The 18,132-nt window shown below is 40.1% G+C and overlaps 2 protein-coding genes across 3 annotated transcripts; one reads left to right on the forward strand and one right to left on the reverse strand.

Moving 5' to 3' along the window:
- Positions 1-614: 614 nt before the first annotated feature.
- rnf2 (ring finger protein 2) lies at positions 615-7,882 on the forward strand. 2 transcript variants are annotated; one of them, XM_041055908.1, is made up of 9 exons: positions 615-667; positions 2,930-3,026; positions 3,523-3,683; positions 4,943-5,025; positions 5,143-5,275; positions 5,372-5,471; positions 5,816-5,988; positions 6,220-6,409; positions 7,489-7,882. In XM_041055908.1, the coding sequence occupies exons 2-9, from the start codon at positions 2,940-2,942 to the stop codon at positions 7,588-7,590; spliced, it is 1,029 nt and encodes a 342-aa protein (XP_040911842.1). In that variant the 5' UTR covers positions 615-667; positions 2,930-2,939; the 3' UTR covers positions 7,591-7,882. The 2 variants fall into 2 exon arrangements, with proteins under 2 accessions (XP_040911842.1, XP_040911841.1); XM_041055907.1 differs by having other exon boundaries at positions 621-667; positions 3,517-3,683.
- Positions 7,883-11,832: 3,950 nt separating this feature from the next.
- LOC121193648 (actin-related protein 2/3 complex subunit 5-like) lies at positions 11,833-15,831 on the reverse strand. Its single transcript, XM_041056054.1, has 4 exons — positions 15,575-15,831; positions 14,265-14,337; positions 13,316-13,492; positions 11,833-12,589 (listed from the first exon to the last, which is right to left on the reverse strand). Exons 1-4 carry the CDS (start codon positions 15,712-15,714, stop codon positions 12,527-12,529), a joined length of 453 nt encoding a protein of 150 aa, XP_040911988.1. The 5' UTR covers positions 15,715-15,831; the 3' UTR covers positions 11,833-12,526.
- Positions 15,832-18,132: the final 2,301 nt, after the last annotated feature.

Below are 18,132 nucleotides of genomic sequence, written 5' to 3' on the forward strand. Positions count from 1 at the left end.
CCAAATCCATAAGGAGCACTTACAGCTACAATCAGTTTCTAATAGGCTACACTAGAGCTCTGACGTCTTCTAGTGGCATCAGTGTAAAACTGCATCACAGTGGACACCAGATGAATAGAATCTGAATGAATGGATGGATGGATGAATGAATGAAGGTGATTCTAAATGGGAGATATAAAAGAGGAAAGATGGGGAGGGAAGAGACTCTGCAAGCATGCAAGAAAAAAGAGCAACTTGCTTCTCTCTCATCTCTTCTTTTTGATCAGTTCCAGTTCAACAAAAACTTTGCCCTTCACAATTTAGGCTACACATCAGGTTTTGCTGTGTTGGACAGTCTGTCCTCTCCCTTTGTCAGCGCCAAGCAATGCATTCATGGATTTTACTGGTCACCTCCTCAGTCAGAGTGTGATTTAGCAGTGGGTCATTCAGATCCGGGGCCGTGAGCGCTGTATGTTTCGCAAATTCTGTGACTTTGGACGGAAGTTTGTTTCCCATTGAGTCCGCTGTTTTCAATTTACCATGCCCCTCCATTCCTGTCTGATATGGGACCCCGGGCCCCTCTGGCACAGCGCCTCAATTTCCCAGACTTCATCGCTTCTGGTGCGTCCGCCATATTGCCTTCTCCTGAACGCGCTGGCTGGATCGGCTCGTACACACAACTGAAAATGTAAGTACAGAAACAATCATATTTTATACCATCTAGGAATATTTCGCTGTTATGTCTGTATTTGTGTACCATTGACCGTTTCAACTGTTTAAATGTGGGCGATAAGGTTTAAACAGCAGCCAGCTTACCTCAGGAGATTGGTGCGTCGGCTCTTTTTTCTGTTGTTGTTTTTCCCTCTGTCACAGCGACAAATTACAATCACGACTGCCTCGCAATATTTCAGATATTAGCGTTTTGTATCATTAACTGTTGGATTTAAATGGAAACGAGGGTACTGTTTCGCACACCTGTACGCGCTTTGTCCTCTGTCGGTTTCATATGTGCTATATCTGAAGCTTATTTTGCCTCTAATGTTAGCGTTACGAAGAATAGCTACCCTCTGTGGTAGCTAGTTAGCATTAGCCGAGCCCCTTAGATTTTACTTGAAATCTGTGCGTGGGGTCTGTCTGTTAACTCCAGTTGAATAGCCAGTGCCGATAAGATGTCCCGAATCAAGTGTCAGTGTCTCCTCCTCGTCTTGTGCTAGCAAGCAAAACTGTATAAAAGACAACAACCGAAGACAACATGTATCTGATTTGAGTCAGTAATTACAAGACACTGGGCTCCTGTTTATTGACATGAATTGATGATTGCGGCACAGATATTGAATACGTTGGAGTCAAACTGTCCCAGGGTTTAAGTAACCGTTGTTCATGTTGTTTTCCTTTATAAATTTTAAGCACGTTAAAAGACACAGCAGTTTGCCTTGAGCCACCCAGTGTGTTTTATCTGGACCACCCCCACTGTCTCCTCTTCTCTGTCACGTGTATGGCAGTATGGTTATAGAAACGCAGCATTCAGAGAATAGATATGGAAAAACTGCTATTCTTCGTTTCCCTCCCTGTTTGTTTGTTTGTTATTATTATTATTATTATTATTATTATTATTATTATTATTTTCATTTCGGGCTGTTAAGAAACAGTGTGGTGTACACATATCCCGTCAGGCCTAGTATCCAATGTGGGTTGCATCTGGTTGACTGACAGATATTTTGGTCATGATTTAAAGCTATACACCGCACAAAGGTCTCGGGTGCTTTGACGAAAGAGCAACTCTGAACTGTCAACTGAAATTAACTGAATTGAAATCATTGTCTTTGGATTAGTACAAACATTCAAACTAAACTGCATGTTATTCCTAATTTCCCAGACTCCCTCTAAATTATTTGGAAAAATTCCCTTTTCTAAATTTTTAGTCCATTGTATGATTTGAATTTCTAATATTAACCTTAATTTTTGCTGTCAAACCAATGACAGTAAAATAACATAAGCTTTTGATTGTCTTTCAGATTAATTAAAATGTACTAGAAATTAAAAAAAAATTATATAAATAATTATTTAAGAAAACTGTTCTGTTTTATTAAATATAAATCACTGTTTCATTTAGATTTACCAGGGCATACATGCTTTAATTAGATGTTTCTAACCAATGGAGTTAACTTGAACATAAATGTGCAGTTGAAAGTCAGATCTGGGTAAGAAATAAAACAACAATGTTGTGAACATGGGGTATATGGGTTTAAAAGTCTCAGGCTGTCAAATGCTTTTTATTTATTTATTTTTTTACATGCGTTTCATTTGTGAAAACTTTTGTTTATTGCACTGTAACCTTTATTAACATAGACTTAGCATATCCAAAGCATGAACTTGGCCTGTAAGAAATTATGTTTTGGTACATCTACTGCTGTCTAAGCATTCCAGGATATGGCTTTGTGTAATTTTTGAACATCTGAATATCTTGTAAGACAAAACTGGAGGCAGTAGCTAAAAAAAAGTGTGGCACCAAATTGGTTTTATATTAAATAAAGCCTCATTGAACACATGCATGGTGCATTGTTATGTAAGCTACTGTATTGATTAGATTTAACTTTCTAAGCTCCATGGCTTATGAAATGTAAAATTCAAAGAAAACGAGATAAATATTATCTTAATAAGTGATGACTTAAGAAGAAATGAGAAAAAAACACTTGACAATTAATTCATTTAAATAGGAAAACTATACATAAGCAAGTGTTTTCCAGTAGTCATTACCAGGGCCGGTTAAACTCAGGAGGTACAGTGGGTTGTCCAGTAATTGCAGGATTCTGTCCCTCCTGTTCCCAGGTCAGAGTGTCTTTGACCTTTTACCATGTATGCAACCAAAATTTCCCACTGGTAATCTTAAACTGCGGTCGTTATTACATCCTAGAAGGAAAGAAAGAAAATGTGTTTTTGTGTGTTTCAGTTTTGCAGCGATGACTCAGACGGTTCAGACCAACGGGGTTCAACCCCTCAGTAAGACCTGGGAACTGAGTCTGTATGAGCTACAGAGAACTCCACAGGTAACGGTCCACACCATATCAGTCACAGTTCACTCACATAGCTGACTCATCAAAATCATTTTGCTTTTGTTTGTTTGTTTGTTTTTGTTTTTATTTAGCCAGTATTTAAGATTTTAGAAATCACACAACATGTGGATGTGTTTCTGGTCAAGAGTAAATTTTAAACCTCAAGAGTACTGTCTCACATTTCAGTCAGTTGTGTCAGAAACCTTAACATCCACAGTACATAGGGCATATACCTAAGGCACAATCAGTTCATAATTCTCCTTGTAACACAGTTGTGTGGGTGTGGAGCACCCCTATGCTCCTGAAAATAGAACATAAAGGTGTGCAATGTCCAAAATGACGACAGTTGCTGTGGTTGTGAGACTTCAGGACCTAAAAGCATCAGTCAGACCTGTGAACTTGCATTGTATCAGTTGTGTAACACTCCACAGACAAGTGTATGTGTGTGTGTGTACTGAACTGCATCTTGATCTGCTTCGTACTGGCACAGGAAGCTATAACAGATGGACTGGAGATAGCAGTGTCGCCCAGGTCCTTGCACAGCGAACTAATGTGTCCAATCTGTCTGGACATGCTGAAGAACACAATGACAACTAAAGAATGTCTCCACCGCTTCTGCGCTGATTGTATCATCACAGCTTTGAGATCTGGGTGAGTTTGTACCTTGCAGTAGAAACCAGGAGAGCCCCACCCCCGGTCTCCTGGTGTGATATTCAGGTTTCTGATTATCACACTTCAGTGTGGGAACTAACTGAGCAATGCGAAAGTGAGAGATATACAGAATGAGTAATGGTGACCTCAGAGGGAAGGGAAGTGTCAGGTGTGGTGTCCACAGTCAGATAAAATAAATCATATCAGAGCTAGTGGTTGACACTAATGTCATTGTAAGCATGAAGTTAATGGTGATGTACTGGAGCATACGTTATGTACAAAAATGGCCTGCTTGATTCAGAATTATTGTTCAAAGGATAAGTTCACATTTTTTCCATGTGTATCATAAAACAGTGCTCACAAGCCCTTGTGCTGTTGATCGCTTCAATTGTAAAAGGAGCTGTCACACGAAATCCTCAGTCCCATATCTGTGCAGATAATTGGATTTAGATGAACTTTAGAGTCAAACAGAACAAGGGCCATGGATACCCCCCATCACTTAGACTACACTATGCAAAACAGTATTAAAACATAGCGCTGATAACAACCATCAGTTGTCGTTGACTAACATTAATGCCATGATTAACATGAAACTGGATTCAGAATGGGTAAAAATGCCATCAAACCCTATTTCCAAAAGCCTAAAATGAATTACTTTACTTTTGGAAGGGCTGTATTTGTGGTTGTTTGTGAAGCACAATGCATCCTGGTCCTTTTTTAGATCCCAAGCACATCTTACATTGCAAAATTCTTTAATTTACCAGATAAGTCTGTTTACCCCTGCATCTTATGCATACTTTATTTTTAATGTTTCAAAAAGAGTTGCATTCTGTTTTTTTTTTGTTTTGATAACTATACCCTAAATTTTCATCTGTGCCCCTATTTTTTTTTCCTTTTGGGGCACCAGTGACCCTAAAATTAAAGTGTAGAACCCCGATGTCACTGTTGTTTTAATACTATAAAAAATGTGAACTTAATGTGATGATATACACAGTGTTACTGTTCAAATCAGATATTCAGGTCATCACCATTAAATTTTGCCAAGCCTACTTAGTCAGCAGGTTTTATTCCTGTCAGCAGTGATGTTTGTTCTAATGTGGATTTTACCATAAACTCTTTTAAAGGATGCTGAATAAAGGTTCAACTAAAACATATCAGGAAAAAAATACATACTGTAGCTTTAATAATTGTACTCCACAGTGTTGCATTAGCACAATTGTTTTAGCTGATGAAATAGATGAATGTCTTTGTCTTTGCAGTAATAAAGAGTGTCCTACCTGTCGTAAGAAGCTGGTGTCTAAGAGGTCGCTGCGCCCAGACCCGAATTTCGATGCTCTGATTAGTAAGTAACCACAAGAAGCGGGTTTCATCATTATTTGAAAAATCTAGGCGAACTGAAAATTTACACAGTTTAAGTCAAAACACTTTTGTTGTAAACTCATTTTTTTCCCCATTTCAGGTAAGATTTATCCCAGCCGCGACGAGTACGAAGCTCACCAGGAGAGAGTGCTGGCCCGCATTAGCAAACACAACAACCAGCAAGCCCTGTCCCACAGCATAGAGGAGGGGCTGAAGATACAGGCTATGACCAGGTAAACGGGACCAGTCTCAGCTCACACGAATCACGCAGATTCACACATGAAACTGTCTTTAGTCTAATAAATTGGGTTTGCATTTGTTTTTGTCAGACTGCAGCGTGGTAAGAGACACACAGTGGAGAACGGTAGCGGAGCTGAAGACAATGGAGACTCCTCCCACTGTAGCAACGCTTCTGTCCACAGCAACCAGGTATTTTATCATGTACAACACGTTATCACACTTGACGACATGAGTGCGTTTGGTGTAGCAGTTGCTAACACTGACATTAAACTACATTACTATTTAGTTTTTATTCTAACAAAATAATAATAACATAGAACAGGCAAAGCAGTTGCCAGACCTTAGAAACAGAGCTGGGAATCAGTTGTACTGGCGCGACCAGTGGAAATATTTTGTGCCACTGGGTGCGGTGGTTGTAATTTGAAGCCTAATTAGTGCTTGTGTTACAGCAACGTAATTATGACATTCAGGAACAACTTCAAACGCAGCACATTTCATGCTGATGTGTGTGCGGCCTTCATCTGTGTCCTCAGGAGGCAGGTCCGAGCATCAAACGCACCAAGACGAGTGACGACAGCGGTCTGGACATGGATAATGCTGCTGAGAATGGGGGCGGGGACTCTGTGATTGACGGGGGTGCAAGCGAAATAGAACTGGTGTTTAGGCCACATCCCACCCTGATGGAGAAGGATGACGGTCACAACAGGTAGTGTCACACGAAAATATAGCTTGAGTTTTAGGAATAGGTCTGTTTTTTCCTACACAACTTCAAAATACAAACCACCTTAACACAGCATTAATTATTGTTGCTCCCCCTGAGCTTGGGAACAGTGTAGTGTCTACTGATAGCCTAACACTCACTCTGCCCCTGTAAACTGCATGAGTCTCTCCCCGTTTGTTTATGAATGTTTGTATGTGTGTGTGTGTGTGTCTGCAGTGTGGAGTTTGTCCCTCGCTACATTAAGACATCTGGTAACGCTACAGTGGATCACCTGTCTAAATACCTGGCTGTCCGATTGGCTCTGGAGGAGCTGAGAAGAAACGCAGAGGCCAGTCCCGTCAATGTGGAGGCAGCTTCAGAGAAACAGTATACCATCTACATACCCACTGCTGGAAACCAGTTCACTGTGAGTACACACACATATAGGCACTCGCAATTATCATCTATTCACCAAAAAACGCAGAAGACTTGGCTGCCATTTTTATTTTTAGTTTTTTTATTTATTCCTGACTTAGAGTATCTTAATACAAACTCTATACTAATAAATAAATAAATACTAATAAAATTGTTTTCAGCAATAAAAATAAACTGATAACAGTCAATAAAGTACCAAACAGGCAGAGTATGGATAACAGTAGTGTACTGTGATTGATAAAATACTAACCACAGCCATCCCTCTGTTGGCTCAGCGTAGACAAGATTCAGGTAGCAGCTTCTCTAAGCCTGTGCTGATCGTTACTTTACGTGACTCTTGTATTTATGAAGCACCGTGCATCCCTGTCCTGTTTTTATGTCCCAAGTTGGCCACTGTGTCTTAAGCAGTGTGTTTAATGTTTAAATAGAGAGATTCATTAATGTTATTTCTTTAAAAAGATATCTGTGCCCCTAAATGTTCACCTGAAAAACATTTATGCAATCAGTTGATATTACTCGTGGTCTATATTATTCGTTACAACTGCAGCACCTTTTCCTTTTCCAAGAAAATACAGATTGTGTCCCAGAAAAAAAACTGTGGACTTTGCTTTATTTTCGTAACACTAAACTCTCTGTGATATGGAGACTCCTGGTCATTCTTCTTGATCACCACATACAGTGGAAGTCCAGGTACTAGGTACTGTCTCTGATCTACAATCTGCCTAACGCTCACTAAAACATTCCAGGTTTGAAACCACGTTTGAATATGTAAAAGGGACGTGCTCAAACTAAAATCTGATGTTAAGTTGCTGTGTAAAATCTTGAAAGATTTGTAGAAGCTGGTAAAGAAAAAAAAAGATAAATTCTCAGTGGAGTTTTGTGGGAATTTCAGGGAATTATATCAAGTAAGAAATAGTAGAGAACAGTAGAAGGTCACGTTTTGCTTAAATAAACTGCGTAGTGGAGACCAGTCTGCTTGCTCACTCAGAAGGAACAGCTCTGCTAATAAACGTGGACTGAAGCTCACAGACGTGATGACGACAGGTTTGATGTGTTGCGCTCTGTCCACAGGTTCTGAATGGTTCCTTCTCGCTGGAGCTGGTCAGCGAAAAGTACTGGAAGGTGAACAAACCCATGGAGCTCTACTTTGCCCCTACTAAAGAACACAAGTAGACACATCAAACACACACACACACACATACACACACACACATACATATACACACACAAACACATACACACACTCACCAGTAGGAAGGAAACAGATGGACTTGGCTACACCTGCGCACACAGAAACAAGAGGAGAGGAATGTGTGTGTTTGAAGGAGATTAGGGGGGGTTGGTGAGACCCTCGAAAGGACTCTTGTAAAAAGAAAAAAAACCCTTGTTTTATATTCTCTGTATCTTTATGTGTCTCTTTCTATCTTTCTCTGAGTAGAAGGTAGCAGATCAGCACAGCAGCTAGGTACACAGCAGGTAAATCACATGTAACGGACTGCTAACCGTGACTGTAGATTCTCTCCAACTCAGAAAAACCAGGGTCCATTCACAGTCTGAAGTAGCAATGTGCTGTTTTCTAAGTAAAGAAACTGTGCGATACTGTATTTGTCTTCAGCAAAGGCCCCGTTTGTTTTTTTTTTGTTTTTTATGCTGTGTGATTCTGGTCTGTCCCAGTCGGGAGGGAAATATGGTGACATTTCTTTGGTTGTTCATCCAAAATGGCGGCCCGAGGTGAGACACACCCCACCAGTTGTTGCCGCCTGTGTCCATGTTCTGAAATGCTGGTCTGAAATTGTGGACCACATTAGTGAAAATGGGACTTCAGCTACAGCCCACATCTACTAACTAACCAATTAGAAAGCAGCATTAATAGGATGCCATATGCACTGGCCGATGCAGACTTTGTAAATGCCCCATAGACATATACACATATACAGCAGATGGACATGTGCTTTTCAGCTCTACATGCCCATGGAAGAGGAATCTGACATGTATGGAAGCTAAGAGAGGCCATAATAACTAAGAATAAGAATGTTAAAGCCAGCTGAAAACCTTTTTGTGGAGTTTAAATTCATGTTAAGATATAAATACCACTGAATTTGAAGCATTGAAATATTTAACCTTGAAAAGCAAACGTCTGAATTTCTGTGGTTTGAATTCCCCATTTTGAAGTGTTCAGTTTTGCAGTTTTAAAAACTACATTTTTTTTTCTCAGAAATTCAGTTGTTCATCTGAAAACGTCTTCCTTTGATCACATGAGACGGATTAAGGCTCGACTGATAATCCTTGGTATAACCTGAATGTTTAAGTTTGAACTTTGATGTCTGAATTCCACCAATCAAATCTGAACGACTTAATGTTTAAATTTGAAATTTTAGACCCAAAAGTAACGTACTTTGAGCAGTTTTAAACATTTTGTTTTTGTATATCAGGTTAAATAAGATAAAATTTCTGTCTGAATTTGTGGCGATTAAAGGTTTTTGAAATTACACAACTTGAAATGATCTACTGATGTACAGGTTGCCAGAAGGGAATTGCAACTACAGAAATTCAAACATATTTCAGTGTTCAACATGAAGTAATCAGCAGTGGTTCAAGGTTTCTTGTTGTTTTTTTTGTTTTTTTTTACCAGCTCCTGCTCCAGCACCTATACCAGCACTATGGAGCTGTTTTTCCATATATGTGTTCCTGTTGTATTTAACTTGTGCACACGTGAGTAGCACAGTACACAATCCTGCCACACCCTTCCACTGATCTACAGGTGGTGCTAATATGCTAAGTAATGTGCTGAGAACCACGGCAGTGCAGATAGATTTATTAAGATCAAATTATTAAGATCATTATGACCTTTCTGAGCTTCCATAGTCATACCTATATATAAACCCTAGCTCTTATTAGACCTGTCTGACACAGACTTACTTCCTGTCATCACATAGGCACAAGTCTGTTTGAATACTGGACGGTAAAATGTTTGTTCACTCTGAGGAACTTGATCAGCAGAGGGCAGTGCAAAACCAGTTGCATCCTCAGTAGAGAGCGATATGAAGCTACAAAAACTGAAGCAGACAAATTGGTGTTTTTGTTTTGTTTTTCCTGATAATGTTGCTAGTGTTCTCTAAACTATTTTTTTTTTTTTTTGGTTTGTTTTTTTTTTTTGGACATGTCTCTGTCGTCTTTCAAATAAAAGCAGAGAATGGTGACAGTTTGAATGGCTGCAGTCTGTTGGCCAGGGGATGGCGCTGTCTGCTAACTGAATCGGAACAAATGGAGCCCTGGTGTCTCTTTTGACTGCAATGCTACCAGTGCTAACACACGCTAACAACTGAGCTGTTCCCTCAGCGAGGTGTGCAAAGAATGGCCGGGGAGGGGGGGGGATTGGAAACCCTGGGCCGTGAGGCAGAGTCTCGTAGCTGTTGTCTTGATCTGTTGCCTGTAGGAACAAACTGTCTTCTGATATCTGTGGCTGCTCTCTATGGCTTGTCCTTTTATAAATGTCTTTTGTAACATAGAGAGGAAGGTGTGTGTGTATGTGTGTGTGTGCGCGGTTGGAGCAGGGTGGAGTGGGGAGGGTATTTTTGCAGCACCATAGATGGTCAGACCGTTACAGTATTCACTATCTCGTCTCCTGTTTGAACAAACCTCCCTCTGAAGTTATGTCACCACCCACTCACCAGTGGAGCTTGATGGTCCGTCACAGCAGGATTATTTTCTCGCCATCACTTCTTTAAAGACTTGGTACCAACATGACATCACAGAATGCGTCATGGTACATTTGTTGTTGTCGTGTTTCAGTATGAGGACAGACACTCGGTGAGGTTTCAAATGTTTTAATACCTTTTTGCTTTGTCCTCCATGTGGCTAATGGAGGGGTCTGAATGTTCCACAAAGATAGAAAGCCTGGAAGAGATGTGTTTAAGGGCGTGAGAGAGTGAGAGAGTGAGTGATTGTGTGATTGTGTGATCGTGAAGCCAAACATGTTTTTGCCGTGAATATCCCAATATCCTTACACACCTTAGTCTGCACCAGCTTTGGTACATTCAGAAGGAGTCTGATTAGACAAACCACAACCATTACACGAACGTTGCCTGGTGTTTCAAACCTTGTGTTGCTCTGTTTAACTGGTCTTTCCATTTGTGGCCAAGGAACAACGTAAGGCTTTTGTACTGTAGCAGAGTAATGTAGTAAAAGTTCATATCTATGAAGCTCCATATGCGATGAGCAGTGTTGTGAAGGAGGATGCAGGTTTATGTCGAGTGTGGCCTAAAATTCACTGCCGTGGCTGCTGCTAGCAACCACTAAGGGGCAGATACACTAACCATTGAGGAGCATGTTGGTGCATCACTGTAAAATGAGGCTTTGGCAGCACAGATCAGGTGTTCAGTTTCATTCAGGATGGTTCAGTCCACGTTTGTGAGCATCAGTACATCTATTAAAAATTTGGTTAAAGAATTATTAGGTCAAGAATGGAAATGAACGTTCACATTTGATTTCTGTTGAGTTCTTCTTCTACAGATCGATGTGCCAATTCAATGAAATTCCCTGTTAATAAATGTAATGGTGGCGTAAATGATTCATTTAACCCATGAGGGACGTTTTTTTTTTTCCTCGTTTTAAGTTTCATAAGCTGAGCTGTCCTGACAGGTGTGTGTCAGAGGCGTAAAGCCACTGCTCGAGTCACTACTCCATGAAAACGGCTTCACTCCCCGAAGCTCATTGGGTTACCTTTGCGTCTGGTTAGTTTGTGTGTGTGTGTGTGTGTGTGTGTATGTGTGTGTATGTGGAACCTGTAAACTGCATCTTTCCATTTGGACAATAAACCTGAATTTGTGTGTTCAGCAAGGAACACGGGGTACTGTTGCTTGTGTTCTCACTGATTTCAGAGAGTTTACTGCGTGTTAGTGCAGGGTAACAGTGACTCATAACTAATAGTTAACAGGAACAGTCAATAGCCTGGAAGTTTGTATTCTCATGTCTTGTGTTGTGTGTTGTATGCACACAACATCTGTAACTGGTCGTTTTCACTTTTCATTTTTGTTTCTAGCTCTGTGACTCAGTCAGGGTGCTGTTGTGTGCATACTGCAACCACACAAGACAAGACATGATGAGCATACAAACTTCCAGGCTATTGACTGTTCCTGTACCAAACAACAGCAGGTTTTCAGTCAGCTTAAAGGACTCCTTCCTAATTCCTCTTTCACAATTAATCTGTAATTCCATTCGTAACCATCATGAGCTTTGAAAGCCCTCTTCACTGTTAGGAACTGAAAGAGCTCTTCATAGATTCAAGATAGAAAATACAAAGTTGACTTATTTGACCTCCACATATTGATTTTTTTTTTTTTTTTTTAACTATTTCAAATGTAATGTAATGTAAGAAACAAGGAAAGAACGGAACCTGTCAGTTTTCAGATTTAGAACATTTTCCTTTTCTTTTATTTCCAGATATAAAAAGAAACAATATCAGCAATGTGGAATTGGTCTAAATAGAAAAAAATATAGTCAATGAACAAAGATGTTCAGAAGTTAGAATGTTAAGGGGGGGGGGGGGAGAACCCAGCATGCACTGGGGCAAAAGGCAGGGAAATGCCCTGTGGACAGGTCATCACAGTCCAACCAAGAACTTTTCCATTTCCTCAACCTGGATGACTCAGAGGCTTCAGAGAGGAAGAAGGAGGAGGAGGAAAAGGAGGAGAGAAGTAGAAGAGGGGAGGTGATAGAGTGAGCCAGCAGAGGCATCAGAGCAGCTGAGAAGCGGTTTTGAAAGGCGCGAGGAGCCGCTTCGGACAGGATGTGTCTGAGTGAAGCATCTGAAACGTGTCCTCTCTCTGCTCAGCTGGCAAACGCAGACAGTCTGAGGTGCCAGCGCCTTCCTGTCTGACTGCCAGCGCTTCTACATCCCAGAGCTGCAGCTGAAAACAGTGAATGCAGAAACAAAAAAGCGGAAAGAACTGCATCAGGAAGACGCTCAGTTCCAGTAAGAAAAGATGGGGCTTGTGTCTGAAAGCGGGAAAAGAAGAGACTTGTCTCCGTCATCAGCTCCGGTGACTGTGTTTGGCCAGATCATTGACCAACGTTCGATTGCAGATGGACTCTGTGGGGTCTTGGACGATCAGACGGTCTTCCTGGCAGTCAGGACTCTGACTATGGAGCCCACTCCTCCCACTGCCAGAGCCTGAGGACGGACACACACAGAGGGTAAAAATCACATCAAATGCAATGTAACACACAGTGGGGAAAAACATTGTGGGGAGACTTTTTTACATATATATATATGTATATGTGTATGTATGTATGCATATGTATACATATGTGTGTGCATTGCATCTGCAGGGTTTGAATGTTTACATTTTCTTTGACCACAGGTTCTGTGGATTTACACATAATCCATTCGTAAACCACTTCCTCTACATTAGATTATTCTGATGGACGGTCGCACACACAAATTTTATAAGAAGTCCACTGTCTCTTATTTTTGAGCCACAGAGTTTGTAATGTGTGGAGGAACAAACCAAACAAAAGCACATCTGTTAAAGCTGAAATCGAGAACCTCTTTCCTGCTTTCAGGTTTCTTAGTTGTCAGTTTAGCAGGAAAACCTTGTGCCTTCTCTGATCACTGCACCTTGTTCTGTTGCTAATTTCCACAATGATATATTCTGCTGTAGAACTGTTAAAAACACTCACAACAGTATGCAGAAAGTTTGAGCGCCCTCTAGCTGTAAAGTCTCAGAACATCATGAACTCATAAGACCTTAACTGACTCTAAGAGTGGAGCTGTCATTAGGAGCTTTGGGCTGATGATAATGGAGTTTAGGGCCTAAAGTTCTGCATCAAACTGTATGAAAAATCTGATGCTTAAATCTTCCCTTGGAATTTGTACTACATTTGTGTTCCCACGCACCTTCTCGTGCCACTGCAGCAGCACAGCGCTGCTGTTGTCGGAGGGTTTCTCAAAGCCTCTGTAGATATATTTCATCAGCAGGTCCACTCCGGCTCGGTCCAGTGACCCGACAGCTTTCTCGATGTCACTGCTCTTAAAGCTGCTCAGCACTTTGACCACCAGCAGCTCCGCTCGCTCCTACACACACACACACACACACACAGAAAGAGAGAGGGAGGATGTTGTCAAACAACATGCAGCTTAATGACTCAGGTTCCTCTGCTGAGTGAAGCAACATGTGAGAGAGCTTTTGTGGATGTTTCTGTAGATTTAGCCCCGCACTGTCATTTCCAGTTCAAACAGGAGTTTGTTTTCATGTGGTTCATCATTTTTAATTCGGACAATACAGACGAGCTGTTTGTAAATGTACGATCCCCGCAGGTACTGGAAGATGTGAAGGGCTGGAAACAGAAACAGGAAGTTTCTTAACTTTACGAGGAGAATTATCAGAAGACAAACTCGAGTACACTGACTACTAATCCTATTCCAACTCGAGTTTAGTTTGAATAGTAAGAAATGTTTTCTCATCATCAGTGCTGAATATCATTTGTTCTCTATTCCATGTTAAAACACCTGGGTTATGATCTGATATCTGAATAAGGCTAATTTCTTTTTTCTTTCTTTCTTCTTTTTCAGCACTTCCTTCCTTTGCTGATGCTCAGAGGTATTAAAATCTGAATGAGATCATCTGTTTAAACCACAGCTGAGGGTAATGCTACTGATGTACCGGTAAGTAATGGTAATTTTAGAGGTGGCTCATCCATTCATAACATAGGTTTGTTGATAAGCAGCAACGAGGAGGAGGTGAACGTCAGAAGTCAAATGTGGAGAAGCTGTTTTCTCTAACTTCACCTCCTGTGGTCGTTACTACAGACACATGAAGGCGCTCGGAGGAGACAAATACTGATACCTTGGCGTTCTGATTCTTGGTGTTGATTGGAGGGTTCTTCAGCACAGCATGGAGAGCTGCATTCATGTTCCCCCTACAGAACAACAGTCAAGGACTACAGAGTTCCACAGGACAGAGATACATGTACATTTCTTTTTCGTTTTTAAAAAAAAACTAAACACAAAGAAATGAGGGAGCATTTGTTCTTTGCCTTCTTTGCTTTACCTGACTTACTCATGGTGTTAAGTTACTGTTAATGAAATCCTCCTGAAAATTTTTCACAATTAAAGTAAGGTGAAGGGATTAAACTCATTGAGGCTCTGGAAAGGTTTTACTGTGAAACATATTTACAGGAAGTGTTACTTAAAGGATAAAAACAACATATTTATTTAACAGATCTGTCTCTAATAACCAGTCTTAATTAAATACAGGTCTAGGTCCTGTTGTTCAAGTGATCGTGGACACTATTTGAAAGGTATTTTGTGTGACTGCATTCAAAACTTAGTAAAAGTGTAGGTATTACAAGCTAAATCTATTCAAATGACTGTTATTATTATTACAGTGGTGTCTTTTTTCAATAAAAAGGCCACAAAGTCATATTAGATTATTATTATTATTATGACTGCACTGAACTGTAAGCAGGATTTTAAGGTTGCAGCTGGCTGAGGTGGAGCTAATGTGGACTATTTTGTATATTTTGTGTGGTTTAATAATTATCGGTGGACCATAGATTGATTGATCACACTTTGTAATACAAAGTGAGATCTTATAGTGATTAGAGCTGTAAGCTGTCGTGGAGTGAACGGCATATTTCCCTCTGAAGTGTAGTGGAGTACTGGTGTAGTATCATAGAAAGTATAAAAACAGAGACCTGGTTAAAGCTGCAGGCACCGCGCTGGACTACACACATTACGGGACATTTCAGAATAAAAGCCTTAAAACGTGTGTAAAACACCGACAGCTTCCACATGAAAGCCGCCGAGGGGACCACACCCTCCTGTGAACTGACACCCGGAAACGACACTTAGACAGCTACTCGACAGAAACTTACCGCTAACTGCACAGAATACATTTAAATGTCACACCTGTCTCTTTTTAACTGAAGGCATAATTAAGAACTTAAATCAGATATAGTTTTTGAACATGTAAAAACATGCACTAATAGAGAAATACTAACTAACCGAATCCGTATTATAGCAATTAGCTAGCCACACGATGACAGCGGCTCAACACGGGGATAAATGAGCCCCGTGTTGAGCCGCTTCGTGTCCCCTTGTCTGAAAAGTCAACTTAAAACACAGCGAAAGAAAGAAAAAAAAGTTGAAGGATATTGTCTGAGCAGACCGTCGACTTCTGCTTCGTCCGGACCACCCTGGTTCTCTCCTCCCTCTTCCTCGTCCACAAACTTGTTCTCGTCGTATTCATCCACGTCTACTTTCCTGAACCGGTCGGACACTGTGTTTTTAGACATTTTGGACACAGAAGTAAAGGCGATTCGGAGACACACAGGCTTTAAGGCTTTCAGCAAGTATTCGCAGCTCGGCTGTCCAGTTTGCAGCCCTACCGCTTCCGCACTCGCTCACTTCCGCTTCTGTTCTTCTTCTTTGGATTTATTGGCGGTGTCTTACCGCTACCTGCTGGACCGGAGTGCAGGCTCGTACACCGGCATTCCTTATAATAATACTATATAACGATCTATTTTTTCCCTTCGCTAGCGACTTTGTGTTTTCACCCGTATCTGTTTATTGTGTTGTGTGTTTATTTTTTTATTATTTTTGGTGGTTGGTGATTGGAAGGTCAGGGAAGATCCCGTTAAAATGTAGGAATTTGGGTGCGGATCCAGTTAAAGGGCCGGAGCCAGGTATTTTTTTTTTTTATCATAAACATTGATAGATAGGGTGTTTTTTTCGTCACTTCCTCATGAAATAATGTTTGGATCTCGATGTTAAAAAAATATATAGTATAAATATTTATGACGTTGAGATCTATGAGTTTGTGCAGTTTGGTCCAGATTTTGATATTAATCCAGATTTAGTGGTAGAAAATTCTCAACCTGAACCAGCCCATCATCTGGATAAAAGCTTCATTGTTCTGCTGGCTTGTTTGTTGAGTCTTTATATTTTTGATTATTTGTATATTTTGGGTGCCTGAATCTGTCTCTTTGCTGCTGTGAGGGATGCAAGTTTCCCATTGTGGGACTAATAAAAGTGTATCTTTACTTATATTTAGTATTTGTTTTGTATTTTTACTGTGTTGTTAAACATTAGCTCGATGTGATTAACATTAATCACATCGAGCAGAAAAATCATTGCGGTGGTTCTTCATGTGGTTGAAAACACAAATCATGTTGGAGTGATATCAGAGCAGGTGACCTTTAACAAGTGGTGTCAAATAGTGATGTGTTGGTCACGAATGAAACGGCTCTTAGAGCCGGCTCTTTGAAGTGAACGACGGGAGCAGGCTCCTGATTGGGAACCGTTTTTGTTTTTTTGATTTTCTCTTTTATCTTCAAGCCGCACGTGATAGATCAATATGTGTTTGCAGCCTGTGTTTGCGCTCAGTGGAGGGTGGAGGGGCGGTAGCTACACTCAGCAGCAGTAGCACATGAACAGGAGAGCAGGAGGGGCAGAGACATAGAGAGCCAGGGGATACAAGAAAAGACAACATCGACGCACGAGAAAGGTAACGTTAAGAAAATGAGTGACACCAAGGAAAAAAGCAAAATCTGGAACCATTTCAATTATATTGATAATACAAAGGCAGAGTGTAGAGTCTGCAAGGAAAGAATTTCATATAGAGCCGGCTCCACAAACAATCTGCACAGGTACCTGAGAATTGTTTGTTTGTTTAAAGTTTGGTTAAAAGAAAAAAGATGAAAGTTTAATATTGTTAAAAGTTGAATTGTAAAAAATAGTTTTTTATATTTTTTTAAATTTATTTTTTATGTGGAGAAAATGAAGACATATTTATAAAATAAACATATATAAACAAAAAATACATTAGTAATTCCTTTTGTACATAATTTTACATTAATATTGATAATAAATTAAATAGTTTGGCCACAAAATGTCATAAAATTGGTCATAGTAAAGAAAGCCTACAAAACAGGCCAAAAAAAGTCATACTTTAGTATGGCCTCAAAATGTCATTAAAAAACGTCACAGTATAGTATGGCGTCAAAATGGGCCAAAAAAGTCATACTTTAGTATGGCCTCAAAATGTCATAAAAAACGTCATTGTATAGTTAGGCTTCAAAATGGGCCAAAAAAAGTCATACTTTAGTATGGCCTCAAAATGTGCCAAAAAACGTCATGGCATAGTTAAGCTTCAAAATGGGCCAAAAAAAGTCATACTTTAGTATGGCCTCAAAATGTGCCAAAAAACGTCATGGTATAGTTAAGCTTCAAAATGGGCCAAAAAAAGTCATACTTTAGTATGGCCTCAAAATGTGCCAAAAAACGTCATAGTATAGTATGGCGTCAAAATGGGCCAAAAAAAGTCATACTTTAGTATGGCCTCAAAATGTGATAAAAAACGTCATTGTATAGTTAGGCTTCAAAATGGGCCAAAAAAAGTCATAGTATAGTTAGGCTTCAAAATGGGCCAAAAAAAGTCATACTTTAGTATGGCCTCAAAATGTCATAAAAAACGTCATAGTATAGTATGGCATCAAAATGGGCCAAAAAAAGTCATAGTATAGTATGGCGTCAAATTGGGCCAAAAAAGTCATACTTTAGTATGGCCTCAAAATGTCATAAAAAACGTCATAGTATAGTATGGCGTCAAAATGGGCCAAAAAAAGTCATACTTTAGTATGGCCTCAAAATGTGCCAAAAAACGTCATAGTATAGTATGGCGTCAAAATGGGCCAAAAAAAGTCATACTTTAG

The sequence above is a fragment of the Toxotes jaculatrix genome, chromosome 14 (genome assembly GCF_017976425.1).
Source record: "Toxotes jaculatrix isolate fToxJac2 chromosome 14, fToxJac2.pri, whole genome shotgun sequence".
Classification (NCBI taxonomy): domain Eukaryota; kingdom Metazoa; phylum Chordata; class Actinopteri; family Toxotidae; genus Toxotes; species Toxotes jaculatrix.

Excerpts from the sequence above, each read along its gene's own strand:
- rnf2 (XM_041055907.1), top strand. The coding sequence starts at position 2,940 with ATGACTCAGACGGTTCAGACCAACGGGGTTCAACCCCTCAGTAAGACC. Across the intron at positions 3,027-3,516 it reads AGCTACAGAGAACTCCACAG|GCACAGGAAGCTATAACAGA; the intron begins GTAACGGTCCAC and ends TGCTTCGTACTG. Across the intron at positions 5,989-6,219 it reads AAGGATGACGGTCACAACAG|TGTGGAGTTTGTCCCTCGCT; the intron begins GTAGTGTCACAC and ends GTGTGTCTGCAG.
- LOC121193648 (XM_041056054.1), bottom strand. The coding sequence starts at position 15,714 with ATGTCTAAAAACACAGTGTCCGACCGGTTCAGGAAAGTAGACGTGGAT. Across the intron at positions 13,493-14,264 it reads CCAAGAATCAGAACGCCAAG|GAGCGAGCGGAGCTGCTGGT; the intron begins GTATCAGTATTT and ends GTGTGTGTGTAG. Across the intron at positions 12,590-13,315 it reads TGCTGCAGTGGCACGAGAAG|GCTCTGGCAGTGGGAGGAGT; the intron begins GTGCGTGGGAAC and ends GTCCGTCCTCAG.